This window comes from Amborella trichopoda, chromosome 1 (assembly GCF_054954075.1).
Source record: "Amborella trichopoda isolate Santa Cruz 75 chromosome 1, AtrichopodaSantaCruz75HAP2 v2.0, whole genome shotgun sequence".
NCBI lineage: Eukaryota > Viridiplantae > Streptophyta > Magnoliopsida > Amborellales > Amborellaceae > Amborella > Amborella trichopoda.
Genome location: NC_142336.1, coordinates 8,914,214 through 8,937,371, shown reverse-complemented (window position 1 = coordinate 8,937,371; position 23,158 = coordinate 8,914,214). Strand labels below are relative to the sequence as shown.

At 37.3% G+C, this 23,158-nt stretch overlaps 2 protein-coding genes and 1 long non-coding RNA gene across 4 annotated transcripts; 1 reads left to right on the top strand and 2 right to left on the bottom strand.

Moving 5' to 3' along the window:
* Window positions 1-1,800: 1,800 nt before the first annotated feature.
* LOC110007987 (uncharacterized) lies at window positions 1,801-4,218 on the bottom strand. 2 transcript variants are annotated; one of them, XR_002282368.2, is made up of 3 exons: window positions 3,332-4,218; window positions 3,138-3,198; window positions 1,801-2,964 (listed from the first exon to the last, which is right to left on the bottom strand). It is a non-coding gene; the product is annotated as an uncharacterized LOC110007987 (long non-coding RNA). The 2 variants fall into 2 exon arrangements; XR_016044824.1 differs by having other exon boundaries at window positions 3,138-3,189.
* Window positions 2,059-4,614, top strand: LOC18442820 (phospholipase A1-Igamma1, chloroplastic). The gene is made up of 3 exons (XM_006853032.4): window positions 2,059-3,021; window positions 3,353-3,631; window positions 4,079-4,614. Exons 1-3 carry the CDS (start codon window positions 2,110-2,112, stop codon window positions 4,496-4,498), a joined length of 1,611 nt encoding a protein of 536 aa, XP_006853094.1. The 5' UTR covers window positions 2,059-2,109; the 3' UTR covers window positions 4,499-4,614.
* A 2,136-nt stretch (window positions 4,615-6,750) lies between these two features.
* Window positions 6,751-22,580, bottom strand: LOC18442821 (kinesin-like protein KIN-14L). The gene is made up of 20 exons (XM_088852345.1): window positions 22,205-22,580; window positions 21,954-22,111; window positions 21,719-21,862; window positions 20,878-21,112; window positions 20,653-20,750; window positions 19,278-19,349; window positions 16,786-16,887; window positions 16,480-16,554; window positions 14,847-14,928; window positions 13,790-13,885; window positions 13,529-13,708; window positions 13,344-13,450; window positions 12,755-12,940; window positions 11,697-11,854; window positions 11,330-11,580; window positions 11,058-11,221; window positions 9,790-10,368; window positions 8,760-9,157; window positions 7,686-7,873; window positions 6,751-7,089 (listed from the first exon to the last, which is right to left on the bottom strand). The coding sequence occupies exons 1-20, from the start codon at window positions 22,290-22,292 to the stop codon at window positions 7,010-7,012; spliced, it is 3,441 nt and encodes a 1,146-aa protein (XP_088708471.1). The 5' UTR covers window positions 22,293-22,580; the 3' UTR covers window positions 6,751-7,009.
* Window positions 22,581-23,158: the final 578 nt, after the last annotated feature.

Here is a 23,158-nt window from a genome sequence, read left to right as displayed (position 1 = left end):
ATTGAGTGTCTAAGATCAAAATTAAATAATCTCCATTCAATCTTACAATGTGCATGCAGAGTTTTTTTTTCGTTTCTTTTTTTTTTCGAAGTTGGTTACTAGTGTTGGGATATAGATATCTTGGGTTCATATTGATATACATCACTATGGATGTATATGTACATATCTCTTGATAAAGTTAGATATCTGGAAGATTGAGACTAAGTTACTTGGTCATCAAGTTATCAAACCATAATTATCTCTTCTAATTATGTGATTGTCCTCTATATAAAAAGGAACTTATTGATGTAAACATTCATCCAATATAGTGAAGATATAGCTGGATGGGGTTTTGGATCAGTGGATGTAAGGCTTTGGCCTGAACCACGTAAACATTATGTTCTCTTTTCTTCTATCTCAATTTTCCATTCTATGTTCCCTAAAATTCTAACAACTAGTAGGGATCACAATGGACCTGATTAGACCCAGGAACTGACGGGTATACTCGATCTCAGGTCTGAATATGGTTCCAAATTTTTTACCTAAAGTAGCCAACCGATACCCGAAGTCATAGGGGCATATGATGGCCATCATGTATCTTTAGGTGCAAGCTAGGTGTTCATATTGTCACAATATTTATAGTATTATTAAATAATAATAATAAAAAACTCATAGGCATAGGCTATATGATGGTAAAAAAAAAAAACCAAAGCTCATAGTCAAAGGGTTGCAATGGATCCGACCAGACCCAGAACCCGATCAGTCTGGGTACCGGTTCAAATTTTGGACCAAAATACTATTCAAGTTCAAGTCCGGGTCCAGCCGGACGTGACCCATACCCACCCCATTGCCACCCCTAGTTACTAAGTCGATGAGGTAACTCGAGGGAGTGTACACCCACGGGAACATACAATCTTTGACAAAGTATAAAATGAAAAAAGCTTCAGGTCCAAGAAACTTTTAACCGAACTTTTAACCCTACTCCCAACCCATGCCTCCTACTTGGCACTTGTTTATCTTAATTGTCTGTCTACTTCGGTTTGTGTGTGATAACTTTAAAGTTTGGTCCCATTCAATATTTATTTTACTTGGGACATGGTTGACTTGTTTAAATTATTCATCTTTTATCAGTACTTAGGGATTGCTTTTGGTTTATAGAGATATCCATGGAATTTTTTAATTGGAATTTCGTTATTGGGATTGTATGCTACGGCATTATTTATCTTTTTTACAAAGAGGTAACAATTATAAGAATCAAATTAGATGGTTTCGGGTATGATAAGAAGATCAAGAATTCTTTTTTTAACTTTGAATATGGTCAATAACAATGCTCACAACTATCCGATTTTAAATCAAAAGGACAAAAAAGAATGTAACCTCCTTGTGTTATAAGTAAATGGTCTATTTCAATTTTTTTTTTTTTTTTAAATGTCCATTACAAAGAAAGGACAATGGAATTAAAATTTTGTCTTGAAGTCAACATTTCATCTCGGCCGTTCGTCATAGAAACCGATGGACAAGAATTACACGTAGCATAATCTCAATAGAGTGTCATAGGCTTTCTCAATTTCTTTTTCAATACATCTGAATTGTATATACTGTAAGGTTATTATTTTTTACAATGCCGCATTACTCTTTTCTTCTTCTTTTCTTTTTCCTTTTTTTCTTCCTCTTTTTTTTTTTTTTTTTTTTTAAAAAATTTTTTTATTAGTAAAATAAGGTGGCTGTGGGTGAGATTTGGCAAGTAATAAGACTACTAATTTTGTAAGAGGTCAAGCCATTCTAAGCCCACTGATACAAAATTAGATGACTAGGGAGATACCACAAGGTTCAAACAACTCTGTTGATAAGTTGTCAATGGCACATTCTTAATATCGATTTTGAATCCAATGGCTAAAAGGATCAATACAATCATCTTGTACTAAAAGTAAGATGCTATTATATACTTTCCCATATAAAATTTTGTAGGCCATCTCTAGAATTACTTGAATTTTCCTGAATTTTAATTTGCTAGTATTCCATCTTCCACGAAGTCTTCCCCATATTAAATCACCCCAACCCACCATTGCAGCCATACCAAAAGGCAACAACTCTCTCTCTCTCTCTCTCTCTCTCTCTCTCTGCAAATCCATGGCGCTCACTCTCCCCAACCCCTCTCTAAAACAAGCATCACATGACAACCAGCACAAACCCATCTCCACCAAAAGAATCCTCTCAACCCAATTCCTGCATCTCACATCCACCACAAGCCCACCATCCTCATCCATGGCCAAGAAAATAATCTACAAATCCATCTCCAGAATCAGCTCATCAGTAGCAAGAGCAGTACCAGGCCTTGATGATTCTCTCTCCACCACAACCACCGCCCTCCCCCAAAAACAAGAAAAAACACAAGAAGGCCAAGAGAGAGAAGAACAAGAGGAAGAGATGGAAGAATTGGCACAAGAAGGAGATAAAGTAGGCAAGCTATCAGAGAGGTGGAGAGAGATACAGGGTGAGAACCACTGGACAGGCCTTCTCGAACCCATGGACCCCCTCCTACGAAGCGAGCTCATCCGCTATGGCGAGCATGCACAGGCATGCTATGATGCCTTCGACTATGATCCCTTCTCCCGCTACTGTGGAAGTTGCAGACACAACCGACGACATTTCTTTGAGGAACTCACTCTCGATAATCACTGTTCTTATGAAGTCACTCGTTATTTATATGCAACTTCCAATCCAAACCTTCGTAACTTCTTTCGACGATCACAGTGGCCCAGGACTTGGAGCACAGCGGCAAACTGGATTGGCTATGTTGCCAGTGCTGGTGGTAAGGATGGGATTGATACCGGAAAGAGTGAGCTTGGAAGACGTGATATCGTGGTCGCCTGGCGTGGGACAGTGACGAGACTAGAGTGGATCGCAGACCTAATGGACTGCCTCAAGCCTGTCGGGCTGAGCCATGGAGACCGCTTGGTGAAGGTGGAGTCTGGGTTTTTGGATCTGTACTTGAGCAAAGACCCCGCTTGCCGGTTCAGTAAATACTCGGCACGCGAGCAGGTGGGTGGTGATTAAAATGGTAATTACTTATTTATAAAACTTCTCATTACCTAGTTACTATATTTTGGTTTTCAATCCTATTTACAAGACACCTTCAAAAAAAAAAAACTAACTACCTGATCTATCTGAATAATCTATTTGAAGAAATGGATAGGCCTCTCTTCTCCACTGAATTACCTAAAAAAAAAAAAAAAACAATTCTTAGACAATAATTTCAAACCACTGAATTACCCAAAAAAATAAAAAAAAAACAATTCACAGACAAAATAGTTTCAAATAAATGTAGCAATCCTCGTAGCGGGCATAATACCATTTATTAGACCTGTTGCAGGTGCTTTCTGAGGTGCGTCGTCTCATGGAAAGATACAAAGATGAGCCGGAGCTGAGCATCACAGTCACTGGCCACAGCCTTGGAGGTGCACTAGCCCTGCTCAGTGCCTATGACATAGCAGAATCCGGGCTCAACCTGCGGCTTGACGGCACACGCGCTCTGATTACTGTCTTCTCCTTTGCTGCACCACGAGTAGGCAACAGGCACTTCGCAAAGCGGTGCGAGGAGCTCGGTGTCCACGTGCTCCGCGTCGTAAATGTGCATGACACTGTGCCTAAGGTAAGTTAAAAGCTCTGATACCACTTGTTGAATCACAAAGCAAAAGATTGTAATGCAAGTGGGAGAGTATATGATTCTGGTAACAGTATTATCATAGGGGTTATGATCATTTTATAGATGTGGTGGATGGTGATGAGGATCGGAACGGATCCCACTAAAGGAGCAATGACTTTAGGAGTACATCGCCGTATCATCACTGTCGAAACTCATTGATTGGATGGTGATGCCTCCCATGGCATATTATTCCCATAAGTTTATGGATCAAACTGTACTTTCTCAAGCTAAAAAACATGCTACATAGTGTTTCAATGGAACAAACTGTACTTTCTCTAACAAAAAAAGCATTCTACATAGTTTTTCACCACAAGCTTCCTGTCTGTCTGGCCTAGATCATGGCCTAACTCTTTCTTCTTTGTGGGAATCTTCATTTGCCCTTGTTTCTACAAGGTGCCGGGCTTTCTCATCAACGAGCACGTGCAAGTACCACAAGCACTCACAGATGGCTTACCATGGAGCTATGCTCATGTCGGAGTCGAGCTCACACTCGACCACCGAAGATCGCCTTTTTTAAAGGAAACTGGAGACCCAAGCTGCTACCATAACTTGGAGGCTCACCTGCACCTGCTAGATGGCTACCATGGAAGGGGGCAGAGGTTTGTATTGGCTAGTGGCAGAGACCCTGCTCTTGTCAACAAGGCAAGTGATTTTTTGAAGGAGCATCACATGGTTCCACCAAATTGGAGGCAAGAGAGGAACAAGGGTATGGTCAAGGGGCCTCATGGGAGATGGGTGCAACCTGAGAGGAATAGGGTTGAGGACCACCCTCTTGATATAAAAGGGCACCTAGATCAGATCAAGCTGCTCTGATTAAAATAAGTGGGTGTGAATAAATAATTGTTTATTGGTTAAGTTTGGTGTTCAGTTAAATCACAAGATAACTTGTTTATTGATTCATGCATGAGTCACAAGGATATGTTAATCCATAGTCAACAGTGTATCTCCCACTTTTTTTGTATAATCTTTAGGGAAATGTACATCAGTGAGGGTAGTAAAACATGGTACATAAAATGTAACTCAGTCCAAAAGGGGGATAAGCTTTCAACATTATACCATAGAATTAAAGTACACCTCAAAAATCCAGTAGAACAGAGTATTTTGAGGTTAAAAAAACTTCCAATTAATCATCTCGACCTTGAAATGTATGATATAAAGAAAAAATAATAATTTCAAGTCCAAGAATAGTTCCTCTTGTAATAAGTCATCCGGACTGTCTATTTTCAAGATTTTGAAACGTTCATAGATCTAAATTCATAACGTTTTTTGGAACTTTTGAATTTCATAATTATGGTTGAATATGGATTTTCAAGCCATCGTAAGGTTTCCAATGCTGGAATTAGATCTATCGGCAAAATTGAATAATACATATGACTTGAATAAATTGGACACCATAAACAAACCTCACCCTTACAATAAGGCCGCACCTCAAAACCTTAGTAAATTTGCACACCATAAGAAATGAAATTTTGATGAAACTCTTATGATAGCCTCAAAACCTATTTCTACCTGGTGATTATGAAATTAAAAAACTCTAAAGTAGTATATAATTGGCGGACAAAGATGGATCATATAATGTTTTACAAGATGTACCATCTTAGAGATGGATTATGTAATGTTTTACAAGATGCACTATTTTCTGACATCCATTTTTAAACAAAGGATTATGTAATGTTTTACAAGATGCACTATTTTCTGACATCCATTTTAAAGAAAATATGTGATTGTCAAGGTTGCGATCATATGACAAGCATAACATTGTCTAATAAAATTTGGTCTGCAGCTTTAAAAGACCCACAGAATTACGCAAGCCTTTTCCATTATAAAATGGAAACAATGTTTACTGCAAGGTAACGGCAGGACTTGTTTGCTTTTGACTCCCCTTCATTATTGTGCAACGGCAGGACTTGTTTGCTTTTTCCACTTGTTTGCTTTTGACTCCCCTTCATTATTGTGCAACCCCAAATTTTGAGAAATTGTAAGAGGAAAGATAGGTAAATTTTACACCAATTTATTTACCCAAAAAAAAAAAAAAACAAATAAAAAGGTCTCAAACCAACAGGTGGGGACAATTAAATAATGCCTAACTTATCAAAAAAAGACAATGAACAAATGGCCAAGTCATGGCAAAGAGACATCATATGTGTGGAGCACCACATTATGATGAAAACCACCTTTACATAAAATAGCATCATAACATCACAAGCCCCTATTTTATTTCTTTTAGGAAAAGTATATAGAGGGGAGATTTACTTTTTATGCAAAGAGGCCACAATCATTTTTGTACATTAGATTTTTTTACTAAACAAAAAATTTCTAAAAAAAAAATATACTCTGTGACATACCCAAATCATGAAATTGACATCTAGTGGTCAATAGCAATCGTGATCTCCTTGTAACAAGAATACATGGTCTCATAAAATACAATCCCTTGGTTTTCATTAGATATTTAATAAAAAGAGATAGCCTCACATATCACAATCAGATAAGACTCCCTTCAGGCCCAATTCGAGCCCATTAATCTAATTAATTTAACAGGTCTCTCTCTCTCTCTCTCGTCTCTCTCTCTCTCTCTCTCTCTCTCTCTCTCTCTCTCTCTCTCTCTCTCTCTCTCTCTCTCTCTCTCTCTCTCTCTCTCTCTCTCTCTCTCTCTCTCTCTCTCTCTCTCTCTCTCTCTCTCTCTCTCTCTCTCTCTCTCTCTCTCTCTCTCTCTCTCTCTCTCTCTCTCTCTCTCTCTCTCTCTGAGTGTAGGGAACAGTCCAGATTGAGCCATGGATGAAAGCATCATAAAAGTTCATATAAAATTAAAGAACAGCAGTTTCCTAAGAGCACAATGTGTTAAAAAATCTTCAACTAAAAGCACAATGTGTGAATTTTTTTAGCAACATTCAGAGGAAGAACGAGACACCCGAGCCATCCCTTGCTGACATTTGACAGCTGGGTTGATGTTAAAGAAATGTACGAAAATTCAGTGCACTCCTTGAATCAAATCCCAACTAAGACGATCGTTGACATATGCGAGAGAACCATCTGGAAATGAAAGAACAAGAAAACAAGACGAAATCTCCATGCAAATGTAATTCTTATTGGGCAGATAATTCATTGCAGAAGAATGTGAAAGAAACAAAATTTGATTCATTTGATCAGACTTTCCTGTACAGGATTCGCATATTGTACACTTCCTTCAGTCTCTTCCCAAATGGACCACCTACTGGTTGCTCTCTTGCAACTTCTTTGTATGGTTCAAAGGATGCCTTCAAGACATCAGAGAGAGAGAGAGAGAGAGAACAAGGATTCTCAATTTTTCATCAGCACTTGCTTCAATCAGAGCCACCGCTTTGATGATTGAGCAGAAGAATTAAGTGGTTGGGGGTTTGTTGGAGTTTTGCAAGCCCCATCCACATCTGCAGATCATGTGAACATAACAAATTACTCTAGAGCCATCTCTCTCTCTCTCTCTCTCGCTCTCTCTCTCTCTCTCTCTCTCTCTCTAACCCCAACCCCAACCCCAACCGTCCCCCACCCAAAAAAAGAAATTAAATCAGTAAAAAAGCAAAAACAGAGAAAAAGTAGACTCCCCCTCTTGCACACCATTGACATCAGCAAAAGAGCAAAGAAAAAAAAAACTAAATAAGCAAGTTACATATGCCATAAGAAACAAAATAATATACATGTGCCCTGCTCTCTCTCTATCTCTCTCTCTCTCTCTCTTTCTCTCTCTCTCTCTCTCTCTCTCTCTCTCTCTCTCTCTCTCTCTCTCATACACACACACACAATGCAAAGGGACTCGTGGAAAAGGAACAGACTCAATGGATAGTGTCTCTCTCTCTCTCTCTCTCTCTCTCTCTCTCCCCCACACACACACAAATGGATGAACAGACATGCAACAAAGCAAGTGAAAACATTCTACCCAGCAGTTTCAATGAAAATGCAAACTTAATCCTAACAATACAATCAATCAGAATCTAAACAGTAAAATTAACTGCATAAATCAACTTACATGAATCAATGGATCTCCCACCAAGAGAAGATCTCCTTGAGCTCACGAATTCCAAAGAATGCACACCAGTCAGTGACTGCCTCTTAAGCAAAACTGGGATGCTCGAGGACGTAGGGGATCTCCCATCACCCTTGATGGGACCATTACTATACATTGGTGACGATGTTTGTGACATGGACTGATGATTTCTGCAAGTGATAGAAGAAATGAATATCTACAATTCTTTTGAGAAACTCCAGAAGTTTCTTGTGATAATCAAAACAAGAATACAAATTCGTAGAAACATATATGAACATGTATGTCCATGTTGATATCCAACACAAAGAATATCCAAATTATCCATTACAACAAACAATATTGCCCTACTAAGGACAGCAAAAACTTATAGAACCATTTAGTATTTCTTTTAAAATTTTAGATGGCTGGGATCCCCCTGCCCATCCATCCAGCAGAGAGCAGGGGAACCGCCCACAACAATTAGGTACGTGAACCACCCACCAGAGCACTACATGCACATGCGCACGCATACATGCACGCATGCACACACACAGACATGTATGCACACATATGTGAACATAAATGTCGATATCCAATACAAGTTATTTCCAAATTATCCATTACAACTGATAATATTGTCCTACTATAAGGGAAACAAAAACTATAGAACCATATAATTTTTCTTCTAAATTTTTAGATGGCTGGGATCCCTCCCCGCCCATCCAACCAGCAGCCAGCGGGGGAACAGCCCAAAACAATTTGGTATGTGAACCACTCGCCCAAAACAATTAGGTATGTGAACCACCCACCAGAGCACTGCATGCACCTGGCAGGCATGCATGCACGCACCTGGTAGGCATGCATGCACGCACACACGCACACACAGACATGTGCGCAACACAGAGACACAGAAGAGAAAAGTATAAGTTTATTTTATTTTTCCTGATAATTTCCCCAGGTAAAACACTCATAAGATCCGGTTCCCAATGACAACATATCTTACTAAAAAAATCCATACTGAGGAAATGTATGGGAAACACCACATTTCAGGGAATAGAATTACAAATGTCCTATTACCTTTTCTCAGAGCCATGGATAAGTCTCCCAATTGTTAGAAATGATTTCCGAAGCTGAGATCCTTTTCTACTGGAATTCGAGCTCGTTTGTGAATAGTTGGGGATAAAACTTGTTTCTCTTTGCTTCTCACTGTTGTCATCATCCTTATTTATTTGTCTTAGCTGCTCAGGTGTTTTTTGGAGTTGGAGTTGTAAATTTATGCCACTCCCTAATTTTGCTAGCTGTACATCCTGGTCAACAACAGTTCGAGTAGTTTCAGCCATGTACTGAAGGCACCTCTCGGCTGTGCTTCTAGCAACGGTCTCCTGATGTTTTCCATATGCAGTTCGAGAATTAACTTCAGAGGCCTCAGAATACACTTCATTCATGGCAATGCCATTCATCATACATCTTTGGGCCTGCATGAGGAATTGTGGTCAAGATGAAAATGGTTAGTAGGAACTAAAAGTATAAGTTTTATTTAAAATAAAAATAAGTTTTATTTAAAATAAAATAAATAAATAAAAGGTTTAGAAAAAAAGAACATAATGTTTTGGGAAAATAATAACAAAATAAGCTATTTCCACCACAATAGATAAATAATAACTCAGCTCAAAATTTTACAAGACATGTTAAAATACATGACAATTAATAACACACTAGAACGCAAAATGTAACATGATACAGAAAATTCTCACATAGAGATCATGATTTATATAACTTGCTTGTTTAGTGCCCCGAGAAAAGTAAAAGGCAAAGAAAGGTGAATTCCATGACTTGATGCAGAAGAAAGTAAAATGAAAACGAAATAAACATTATTCTGAAAACTAGGTAGCTTTTTGTGTAATCCACTCCTAAATTTTGAAAAAAGAATATAAATATACTCCAGTCCTAAATTTTGAAAAAAGAATATAAATATCACAAGCTTCTTGTACTGCAATCGTCTATTATATGTCAGGTGTGTTGAATATTGTTTCAAAAGATTGCAATGATGATGGACATAACATAGTAGCATTAAAGGACTTCATAAAAGTTGGAAATAATATATTACAGTATGTGGTGTTCGAATACGGTCCTCATTCCTTCCACTTTCAGGGTCACCCAAACTGGACTGCTGAGCTCTAGTTGGAGTGCATTCAGATGTTGACATTGGCTTTGGAAGAAGAGATCTTGGTTCCTTTGTATCATTAGCTTTTGCTGTCTGCTCACTCAAACCAATGTTATTGCCTTCTATACTTACTCTCCGAGAACGGTTAAGAGGGTGTTCAACACTTAGTTTTGGTTTAAGCAGAGGAGATTTGGAACCTTTTGAATCGACTTGCTTCATTGGCTGGTCATTCTTCACAATATTACTGGGTCTTTCTATGCTCAACCTTCGAGAGCGTGGAGGGTGCTCCATCACAGCTTTTGGCTTTAGAGGAGACTGGGATCCCTTTATATCCTCTTCTTTAGTTATCTGCTCCTTTGTCCCTTGATTTGGGCCCTCGATGCTCAACCTTCGTGGACGCACTAGTGATTGCTCATTTCTTACTTTTGGATTCGTGATTGGGGATCTCAGTTCTTTCATTTTCTGTGAGGAGGCCACCATTTCTGCTTCCTTTCTTGCTAATGCCTTCTTCAGGCTCTCCACCTGCACATTAATTCAGGCATGATGGATATAGAGTGAAACCATCACATACTCAAAAGTTGTCAATTTTCTTTAAGCTTCATGCACATACTGCAGGGGTAGTGCTGAGCATGTTTATGTGATAATCACCTTTTTTTAGAGGTAATTTTGTGTGCAAGGGCAATTCCGTGTGCGTTGCTAAGTATGTTTAAATATCTGTAGTTCTTCTTGATTCAATACAAATAATAAAATACCAATTTGAAGTAATGCATAGATGGGAAATTCTTTGCATGCATGGATGGATATGCATGACAAGAATGTCTTGAGTGTGTCCAGTTTGTTGAGAGTTTACTGAAAATTTCTTTTCATTCATGAATGCATGTAAAGCTGAGCATGTTTATACAACATTCACTTTCTCTTGAGGTAAAGCTGAGTATGTTTATATTACCATGCGCAATCGTGATTTCTTGTGCATGCTAAGTATGTTTAAAAACATCTGTAATTGTTCTGAAAGTAACTGCAAATAAAATATCAAATTTTCAAAGTAATGCATAGACACAGGAAATTCTTTACGTGCATGTGTGAACAACTTAATTTTCTAGAAACTATACACATTACATGTTTCTGTGTGCGTGTGTGACAGGTGTGTAAACATTTCAGATTTCCTTGATTAAGCACCTCCTTACAGCAACTCATAAGCAAGTCTCATGTACCTGTTCTCTGAGCTCATGAACATCACCATTTACTTTATTCAAACGAGCAGCACCAATCTCAACTGTGGATACCCTCTCAGCAAATTTCAGAGTACTGATTGTTTCCCCATATGAATCTATTTCTGGGCTTACATGAGCAAACATCAAGGCTTTTGCATGCCCTCCTGGAGTTGCATATGAGTCATAGGCAAATAAGAGAAATCAGAATGGCCGAATTGATTTCTCTATCAAACTATAACATGATTAAGAAGGTTTAAATATAAATAAAGAACCTAAAGAATCTTGCAGGAGCTGGGTCAGTTTGCTGTTTCTATATGGTACATGAGAGTTCTTTTGAGCCAGTGCTGCAATCACATCTCCCAGGCAAGACAGTGATTTATTGATATACTGTGCTTCCTTCAGCCTATCACCCATAACTTCTGATTTATCCACTCTCTCACTACCTGCAAGGTCTACCAAGTGCAAGCAGCTGCGCAGAATGCATCCTGACATATCTTTACCTTGCACATGCACTGTCAAGACACTGAAGGAAAACACCAAGATCACAACATACCATAATCAGCATCAGCATCAGTTAATAAGAAGAGAAAATAAAAAAAGGAATAAGACACCAAGATAAGTTATATGTATGCTTCCAACCTATGAGATCGACTGCTTCGATCATTAAGGGCTGTTGAGCAGATAACACGGTTCCTCTGACCCAAGTTCATCAAATTAATAACATCCACACTCGATTGAACAAGATGCAAGCTGGCATCAGGTACACTCAACCCATTGTTTCCTGGACAAATCCTTATCTCTAACTTGCAAGGAGTTAAGGCATTTTAAATATTTGAATTTCTGGTTTACTATTACACAAAAGACAATTTGCTGGTAAATGCTGCTCAAACCATAAGAAACCAACTGAAGGGAACTAATTCTGGATCGTAACGTGCGTAAGTGAACCAATTGGCTTTATGTATGATGGTTACGCAGGAGTACGGGTACTTCTTCTCAAATTTCAAAGAAAACAAATAGAAAATGAATAAAACATTGTTAGTTAATAAAGAACATAACTATGATGATTATAATCATTCCTAATCATAGCTGTAATTATATTCATTCAAGTGGATTCGTAAATTCAAAACAGTGTAGTAGGGCGTAATGCCTTAGTTTACCTTAGGCGGTCAACATTAAAGATTTGGAGCCCCCAAACCAAATCACTAGATCATGTAAACTACCTCCGAAAAGTGGTGTTTACAATATGTTCATAAAGATTCCTGGACCCCTTTTTTGTACAATCAATATAGTGCCTTGTTGTACAGGCAATATAGCACTGCCACTGTTGCCATTTTTCTTTACAATGTAATTACCTAACCTGGTTCAAATAGAGTTTTAATCCATCTAAAACTGCGAACATTTTGATCATTTTGATCATTTCTAGACCTACCTAAATAAAAGCAATTCCAGGAACATTCTAGCAATTATAAATCAAAAAATGATGCCACAAAAACTCTTAAACAGAATGAAAGCTTGCTTCATAAGGAGATGGAAAGCATGTGATATTACAGTGGAGTTTACCATCTACATAGAAGATTGAGGAGAAGATTCAAAAGGAAATCATTTCCAATTATCAAAAATTGAGAATCTTAAGTCACTTGAAACAAAATGAGTGACAATAGGTGCTTAAATGTGTATAAGTGTGTATACACATAGACAGGATATTTGGTGGCTGATGCATCAGTTCCCAGTAGATCTCTCACTTGTTCATTGTATATTTCCACCATTTGAACTCTAACCTTATAATTCACAACATCTCTCCTGCTCCGAGATATCTCAAAGAGATCATTGAGAGCTCGATAGTTGACTCCCAAATCAGTGTCAGAGCCCCCAGAACGCCCACACTGAAAGAAGCTCCAGAATAAAAACAAATGTGAAACACATTAACCAGCAAAACTAAGGAAAAATCACAGTGCACCAGACCATGACCTTCCATGGAAATGATGGACATTGATGGAGAGAAAGGGGAATCCACTAGAACGTGACACAACCGCAGTGGCAGGTGCCAATCTCTCTCTATCAGTCCATCACTTCAATGGACAGTGATGTCCCACAGTGCACCGGACCATGACCTTCCATGGAAATGATAGACATTGATGGAGAGAGAGGGGAATCCACTAGAATGTGACACTACCACAGTGGCAGGTGCCAATCTCTCTCTATAAGTCTATAAGTCCATCACTTCAATGGACGGTGATGACAGGACCATATACAAATCTGGCCAGGAAATCTGGTTAGGAGTTTTACCATGGTGTGTGTCTTCCCAGACCCAGTTTGACCATAAGCAAAAATGCATACATTATATCCATCCATGACAGACCTAATTAAAGGCTGAGTGTTCATAAACACCTCCTCTGTCGAAATAAATCATGTTCAGATACATACAATACCAGCATTAACTAAAATGGAAATACACACAAAATAAAACTTACCTTGAGTAGCTATAGGGCTAAAGACCTTGTTGAATTGGAAAGTCCTCTTTGAGTCTTTCTGTAGCTTTAGGGGATTTACAATAATTAAAGAGCCATCATCTCCAATGGAATCTATTGTACTCTGGGTCGGGTTTCCAACTCTGATTGAAGGTCTGATCCTGCAGAACACTCGAATGTTTCCTGCATCGGAAACACTCAGAAAATTGTAGTCTTTGATACTTAACCTCCCTTGAAATTATAAGAGAACATAGTAAAACCAACCTTTCAAATCTTGAAGTTCATTATAGAGATTTCTGTTTTCTTTCAACACGCGATGATACCCAACCGCAGCACTTGAAAGGTCTCTAACCTGGTTCCCTGGGATAGAATAAAGTAGAGGGGACAGTATTTAAAGTTTTCATAAGAATTTTCCACTACATCCGAGCAGTTAAGCAACTCAAACAGTTCAAAGATTCTCTGACTAACAATCAAAGAAACTGTGAGAGCCCAAAAATAACCTTCCAAATAATAATAAAGAATTTTTCATTTTTAAAGGATTTTAGGCACCTTAGATTCAGGGATGTGTGGAGGGAATTAAGGATATTCAGAATCTCGATTTCATGCAGGTAACAGATTTGAACATTGAGCTGAGTAATATTCTGTTATTTATAAGAACTGATAGAAATATGTCCTGCATGTGATATTTTTCTTCTCATACAAGACCTTAGTTGTCTCAAGTCAGTTTTCCAGTCATTATGAAGGGCTTCAAATTTGTTCCTTGAAACAAACTATGAGACCCCAGAAATAACCTTTTAAATAAGGACACGGTTAGCATGCGGCCAAGCCCGCACATGTAGAAAAACGGGCTTGGCAATAAATATTTTTTTAGAATATAATTTGATCCTAATTTTTAAAGAACATGTAATCTTCAACATGGAGATCATGAATATGAAAAAATAAATAAATTTTGAAAAATAGAAATAATAATTATACTAAGAAAATATTTGGACCGTTAGTTACAATTGTTTTTAGATGAACCACCTATTTGCATCCATCTTTAGGATGATGCTTTATACCTCTAGACCGCATATTGTACAAATGCGGTCCAGCCCGCATGAAACAATTGTTCTTTAAATAATGATAAAGAATTTTCCATTTTTACATGGTTTTAGGAACTGCAGATTGAGGGATGTGTTGAGGAAATTAAGGACATTCAAATCTCAATTTCATGCAGGTAGTGGATTTGAAGATTAAGCTCTGTAATATTCTGTAGTTTATTATAAGAACTGATAGAAATATTGTCCGCATGTGATATTTTTCTTTTCATTCAAGACCTTACCCAGCTGTCTTAAGTCAGTTTGCCATTGATTCTGAAGGGCTTCAAATTCCTTCCTTGCTCTTTGGCATAAAGCTTTGAGTTCCTGCAGAATAATAGAGTGCCTTTAACAAACTATGGCAGTTGGTTAAAAGTAAGCTTCCAAGACATCTCCCATTTGAAATGTTATTAATTGATGTTTGGGCCATAGTTACCGGAATCTCTCCAACCGACCTCGCGTTTCCTGTTCCGAACGATTCCGCGTTTCCGTTAAGGAATCTCCACGGAAACCTTTTTCGGAACCAAGGAAACGCGTTTCCTTAATTTCAAAATCTCTATTCGACACATCTTTATAAACCATTTTTCGGAACCAAGTAAACTTGAGTCCTTAATTTCGGAATCTCGATTCAATACATCTTTAAAAATCATTTATCGGAACCAAGAAAACTCAATTCCTTAATTTCGGAATCTTGATCCAACACTTCTTTAGAAACATGAACCCATTAATTGTGGGTAGACATTCCCAAATATATCGAACTTACATTCCAACGAGGATTAAATCTTGATTCCACGTCAAATGAAGTAGAAGTCTTCCTTTGAATGCTTCTAGTGGTTGCAGGGTTTCATTATTTTACTTGTGCAACCTTGGATGGCCTTTGCTTTATATTTAAAATATAACTGGTAAATACAACACATATAATTAAAAGTAAAACCATGGCGTAGACATAATCCTATTTTGTCTTTATAATAATGAAGCCAAAATCACAATTTAGAAATACTTGTCTTTTATATATAATGACCGTAAGTTCAATAGTCAACACAATCACTTTAAAATTTGGGTAACCTTATAATAAGAGATATCCAATATAGTTTCTAAAGTTGATGAGGCTCAATATGTGCTTGTGGCTTCCTTCTCCATAAAAATGAAATCTCTATTCCTAGTAGGGGTCGTCAAACACATTCCATAATCCAGATTATTGTAAATCTCGATCTCAAACTGGCATAGATCTCTGATCTATATACTTCAGAAACTAGATTCCAAATATGTTAGAATCACTATTCGAAACAGCAGCATATCTTTGTTCCACATATGTCAGAAACTCGATTCCATAGATGTCGAAAACTTGATTCTGCATATTAACAAATCTTGACTCCTGGAGTGTCGATTCCAGGGGGATGGGAATTTCGATTCCAAGGAGGTTGAAATCTCGATTCCATATGTGGAACTTGGATCTATTTTGATCGAAACATGATTTGCTAAAACTAAGAATCACGTTCTTAGCTATTCCTATTGTATGGACAACGATTCCTAAGACAATAATCTTCTAGCCGGCTGCGATTCCGCAATTATGGTTCCTAAAACGATTTGGGTTCCTAGGTGTTCCAACAACTATGGTTTGGGGGCTTAAAAAGAAAATGGCCATTAATTGATCAGCATAACTAACAGCCACTCTGGTGAAATTCAAGCATCCTTTTTACAACTGAGCATCTTAAACTGTTAATTTGTCCCACATCATATCACTCAAACAAGCCTCTTTTGCAGTTCATAAGGGTAATGGTGGTTAACTTCATAATAAAACATTACATATAGTAAGCACATCTTACCAACATTCAAATGAAGGGAGTGCAAGAAATTATCCAAGACTGACAAACTTACTGATATGTCCTTTTCCTGTGTTTGTAAAAGACTCCAGTGGGTGCAATAGACATCTCCTCGGCATGATTTGCAACCCTGCATATAAAATGGTAGGCTTATGTCAAAAACTAATCGGATTAAACTACTAAGATGGTAGGCTATTCCAACGACCACGAACTGGTGAAAACCAGGTTAAACCAAAAAAGCTTTTCTAACCCTTCAAACAGGGACTTCCTAATTTCCGTTTCAAAGATTACCAATTGATTTCATAGTTCGACGAAATTAACAAAGAACATACAAAACAAAATACAAATAAAAAATTCATACCTTGTTAGTTTCAATTGTTGAAGTGTCATCTGCAGTCCTTGGTGCTGAACTTGCACAGGGGTTATGTCCTTCCACAAATATCTCTTTAAGTACTTCATCTATCTACACACAAAGAAAATTAATCAGTTTCTTCAATTTTCTATTATTGGACACAATGTTTGTAGTGTGTAGAAGTTTTCTCCAAAGCTCATATGGTTTACAAATCCAAATCATGCACTAAATGCTTAAACAAAACATTCAAGCATTAGCAACATCTAAGCCGGTCACATGTCAGTATCAGTATTACATATATAAAATATCCATAAAATTAGCAAAGAATTATTGCTACAAGGAAATCTTAAGTAAAATTAGTTTTCCCACGTAAATATTACAGAAGACCAAAAAGTGTAAAGCTACAAATGTTCTGATAAACTTCTTTTACACTTGAGCAACCACTTACACACGAAAAACAATTTGGCAATCACTTCCTTACATGTTAAAATCCACAAATTTGTAAGCATATAAAGTCAATTCGTGTTTGCTATTATTGCGGGTGTCTTGGTGGAGGGCAAGAGGGGAAGTTAACACATAGACCTAGTTCCTTACATGTTAAAAACAACTTATTTATCACGTACATTACATGTCAAAATCCTTAAATTTATAATCATATCAGGCTGATCCAATGTGTGTGGCTCAGGGGCATTGTGGGGCCGGAACGGCGAAGGGGGAAAGAAAACACAAAGATTTGGTCACAAGTTATAGTGTATTTAGCATTTGTCTTAGTTTGCATCAAAAATATCTGATTGCATGAAAGGCCTCAAGCCTTTATTAATGCCCATCATTACGGTGTGCACTGCATTGACACACGCCACAAGCACAAATATCTTGGAAGTCAACTACAAAAATGATCATATGTTCATAAACTCTACATAGTTTGACTCAAATTATTTTGAAGAGCTTGAACTTTACGTCTATTCATTTTAGGATGTCCAAGTAGGAATAATTTAGAAATATATTAAATATTAACAGAAATACAGGACTCAAGTTCTAATCATTATGTTACACTAGAGTTTCTATCAACTATCTTAATAAATTTACCTTTGTTGATCCTGTTTTAAACACTTGAGACGTATTAGGAGTTTCACCAAAAGGCCATATTTCGAAACAGTTCACTGAAAGACGAGTAGCGAATAGGTCAACATTTGAGCATCACTACATCTTCCGCACAATGCTAATCATGTTCTTCCCACCTACACATTCAGAATGTGAGATGAGGGTCCATAACCCATGCAGCCCAAGGTCTTGGGTTAAAGGTGGAGGACTGTATCACATTACATCCAACTTGTCAAGGGGGCAATATATTGACCTCATCATTACCCCAATCCATTCTAAAGGGAGGATACCCTAAGCTTAGCTTTGGGATTGGACTCCAGCCCCATATCAGACACAAACAAAACTTAACTCATCTCAGTTATCACATGATCTACATACCCTAATTGACCTGGTACTCAAGTGCTCCATAGTGTAAATCCTTGCTCCAAGGACCAGCCTTAGAAAATGCACCCATAGAGGCTTTCTATTGGACTCAAGCCCCAAAGCAGACACAAACAGAACTTAACTCTTTTCAATTACCCTTATTTATGAACTACAGACCCTAATTCACCTGGTACTCTAGTGCTCAATAGTGTAGATCCTTGCTCCAAGCCCAAGAACTCAGAAAATGCATCAATACAGCAACACCCCCCCAAACCCAAATCCTCATAATTCTGCCTCAATACCTATCTCCATAATACTCCCAGTTCCTTCTCAAGTCTAAAATAACAGTTGCTGGAAACCCTTCTTGGCCTCATTGAATCCTTTGATTGAATTCCATCAAGTGAATGGATGTCTACAAATGAAGAAGGACACTCATAAAATCATGCCTTTTATCAAACTAATGGAATCCAACAACCCCAACATATTTCAAAATAACTTGCTGAAAATCACATGTTTTTAGCCAAAGAATAGCTGGAAATAATAAAAAAAGTTAAATAAAATAATATATAAATAACGCAAGGTACATACTAAGTAACCAAACAACAAACAAAATAACATTACAAAATAACATTATCCACAGATAGAAATTTTAGATAAGATAGTCCATTCCAGAAATATTTTGATTGTTTATCCAAACAGGCCCTTAGATGAAAACCTCAAACAGTGTGTTTCTCCATAGCCCTCCTTGTTCTTACTCAAATCTCCAACGCTAACTAAGTCAATATCAGCCATTTTGATTCTGTTAATTCCCAAACCACCAACTAAATGGATTATTTGATATGACTCACGATGAAAAATCATCCATAAAGTGGATTTCCCATAAGTCTAAACAACCTTAATGAAAACCCCCTCCTAAATTTCTTCATTGTATTTGTCTTACTAATGAAAATAATATTTAAGGGACAGTCATACAACTACTCTAAGATTTCAAGTTCAACTAATGCAAGAAAAAGAATACCAACTCTCAGTTAGCTCACCTGAGGAAACTTATTCCGTTGCTGTTCTTGCTGGCAACTAGACAGAATCTTGGCAAGCACTTTGATTGGATCCTGCAAAACAAGTATTATGATAAGTAAATTAACATATAAAGTTACAAACTATCATTTTGTATCAAGGACAATGCATCCCAGTCTTTTCATGGATGACTTAATAACCCAATCGTATCTCTTCTGCAAAGTATAACCCTTGTTTTGCAACAGTAATCATTATATAAAAGGCAACCATGCGATTAGAAAATGACCACATGAGGACTGAATTTATTGGAAAGCAATAATGTAACATAGATATCCTTATCTGATAAACCGAAGAAAAGAAAAATCGAAACCTCTCCTTTCTATCTACTGAATTGAGAAATAAATATAGGCAAGATTTTTCCATATGCATCCACAAACTGTCCCACAGTTGTTAACATGAATGTTTCGTATTCACGATAGAAGACAAACTTGTCATTGTATATAGTCTTAGAAGCTTTAGCATCATATTGGTCATTTATAAATGGAAAACATTTAAGTAAAGTGTCAACCTTATACTATTGAAGTAACGTGCACCTCAAAAATCATCTAGACTAGTGTACCAACTTTGGAAAACCCTCCAATTGGTCATCTCAGCTTCGAAGAAAAAAAAAGAATTTTAAGTAAAAAAATAGTTTATCTAGACCGACTATTTTTTTTAAAAAAAAAATTGTGTTTACAGATCTGCTCGATCTATAGCAATTTCGAAATTTTAAATATTGTAACCAATGACGAATACAGATTTTCAAGCCCTCATAAGGTTTGCGACATTGAAACATCTCCAGGAAAAATTTAGAGGTGTGCCTTACTTTTACGATATAAGAAGGGCACCTTATTTAACCTCACCAACCCTTCTTAAATATCTGGGACACTGTTTCTATAAGCCAGAAATTACAATAAGTATGAACATAATAGTCCACTTTGAATGAGGAAGGCCCACTGATCAAAGAAAGGAATGCCTTCTCAAGATTTTATAAAAGGGTGATATATTTTAGCTATTTCCAGGAAAGAGAAAAGAACACTATTTATCACTTTCCTTATCTAAACTACCTAAATTTTGAAGCAGTTGTATTAGCATGCTCAACACAAATGGTAATTCTGAGAAAATGGAGAGAGCCAATAGGGACATTCTGGATAAGCTCTTGTATTTGACAAGTACCCACTAATCAAAAATATATAAATAAATATATATATATTCTCCTGACTTTTAGACATCTAATATTCCTTCCATCACATAATTGGTGCATTCAAAACACATACAGATTGATTTGGTTACTTGCCATAATCTTAGGTCTTTTTTCGAATTAAACAAAAAGACAGAACAAAGAGCAATCAACCTCACCTCATTTTCACAGAGACCTGAAACCAGAAACTTCTGATCAATGTTCTCCTTCGTATTGAACAAGCTTTTGGCAACTTGCTTGAACAAACGGCTCAAGTCTTCAAAAGAAAATTGTAAACAACAATAAATATAAAAACTAATAACTTTTGTCAACTCGTAAGACTGCCAAAAAGAACAAACAAGAGACACAAATTAAGGAAGCAATACTATGAAATCCTGTCTAACCATTATGAGCCTGATGTTCATCATTCTGATCACTGGATTTAGGTTTATCTGGTGCATCCATGGAGTGCTTATTGCATGCAAACATGTCCAAATGCCTGTTTTCTACCATGGGAGATCTCATGGAAGCTACATATTTCCACGACCCATTTCCTCCACACTGTTTCCATTCATAATATGATTTGAGTGCTAAGACACAATCAACAATTTTGACAGTTGATCCAGCCTCCAATGTCCCCTGTTAAAACCCAAATCATAAAATCACAAATAAAATAAAAATATAAATAAAAAATGCGAACCAGGACAAAGAACAACACATCCAAAAGATGGGTTGTTTAATTAATTAAATAAAAGGAGAACTTCTTATCAGCCCAAGGACCGGATGCCACAGTATCTATGATTCAACTCAAATTTGGCACATACTCTTGTGGAACAAATTTCGAAGAAAACCCTGGAAATATAGCTTCTTTAGGAGGGAAGAAATGCAGTGAGCACAGGTAAAGAAAAGTGGTGTTATACCCAGTCTCTAAGGGGATTATTTTCACCCCAAATTTTGCAGATTGAGACAACTTGTCTAGACTCAAAAATTGACTCGGGCCCGCAGCCTGGAACCAGGACCAGTCTGGAGCCGAGCCGAGCCTGGGTTTTCAAACAATGGTTCAAATACATTAATGAAATGACTCATTAAACCTAAGAAAAATTTTGAAAGTCGTAAACACCCCGCAACAAATGAAAGCAATAGTATTAATTTAAGCAGAGTGAGAAATATTACAAAGAACAGTTAGTGTAGTATAGTTTTCTATAAATTGAGTATCTGGAGAAATGAAAATATGGGTGAACTTACTTGTTCAAGATATGAAGCTTCAAAACCAGGCAATTTCAACTCATCCAAAGCAACAAGAAAATTCCTCACATTCTCGAAGTACTGGTAGGCTGGCAATGGTTGTTGCCCTTCTGAAGGAAGAAAAACACCATGGCTCTCCACCACCTGACATAATCCCGTAAGATAAAAAACGATTAAACCGAATATCAAGATCATGACCAAAAAGGGGTTCGAAAGTGGAATGGATAACCCCAACCTTAGGTACAGCTCCAGGCATGATCTTGTTAATCGTGTTACAGAGAACCAGACCATTGCGCAAGAAAGACCGAAACTCTTCCTCAGATGGATGAGACGATAGATTGAGAGGCCCAGCCATGCTTTCGAGCCATGAAGCCGCTAAATATCTCCGGTTCGCTGAAAATACGAAAATAATGCAGACCATAAACAAAAGAAATGCAGAAACAAGGTTAATCGAAAACTCTCGGGGTTCAACAGTAAATTAAAAACCTGCTTCTTCAGCCTTTCTTGAAGCCAAATCACCATCGCTTAATCTCTGAAAACGCAATGGAGTAGTTGAAGCCGAAGAAATCGCCATTAACAAGAAACCCCTCTTCTTCTCCTTCTTCTTCCTCTTCTTTTCTTCTTAAAAAAAACAGCGGCGCAACTTCTTATTCCTTTAACAAAACAAGGAAATACCTCTTCCTCTACTTCTTCTTCTTTCTTCTTCTGCAATTCTAGGGTTTTTTTAGGGTTTGGTTTTAGGGGCTTGAGCCTCGGTGTATTCGCAGCTGAGCTTTGAAAATACAACGGTCGAAATCGAATCATTGCAGTGTTAGGTCAGAGAAGCCTCATTTTTAAATGGGTTTACTCCGGACCCAAACCTGAGGCTCGGGAAGAGTGACGTTGATGATTTAAATTCAAACTGCGGAGGGACAGAAGATGATCCGGACCGTCCCTTGTGTATGGGAAATCAGCTTTTTGACGGTTGCCATCGCTTGGGAACTGAGATCCCAGCCCTTGTTTCACATTAACGGTGAACTTTTTAACCAATGGTCCATCATTGTATCAGTATATAGCCAATGGTATTACCAAAGTTTGAAAATTGCTAATTGAGATCAGAATCCGAAATAGAATTGTTGGGTAAAGTCAGTGTTATGCAAAATTGAACCAGAATGGTTAACCTGATATAGGCTCGGAAGCGGTTTAACCGACCTAACCAATAAACCAGCCGATTCAACCGTTCTAACTAGGCAAGTCTCGGGTGGTCAAAAAGTGTTGAAAAAATAAAAAAGATAAAAAAAAAAAATCTACTAAAATATGAAAAACATATAAATAATGATTAAAACCAAACACTTTCAAATGAAGTTGAAAATTAATGAAAAAATAGATTTTAACGAATCGATTTTTGAATTATACTGACTATTATTGATAAAAATAATTTTTAATCTTTACTATAATGTA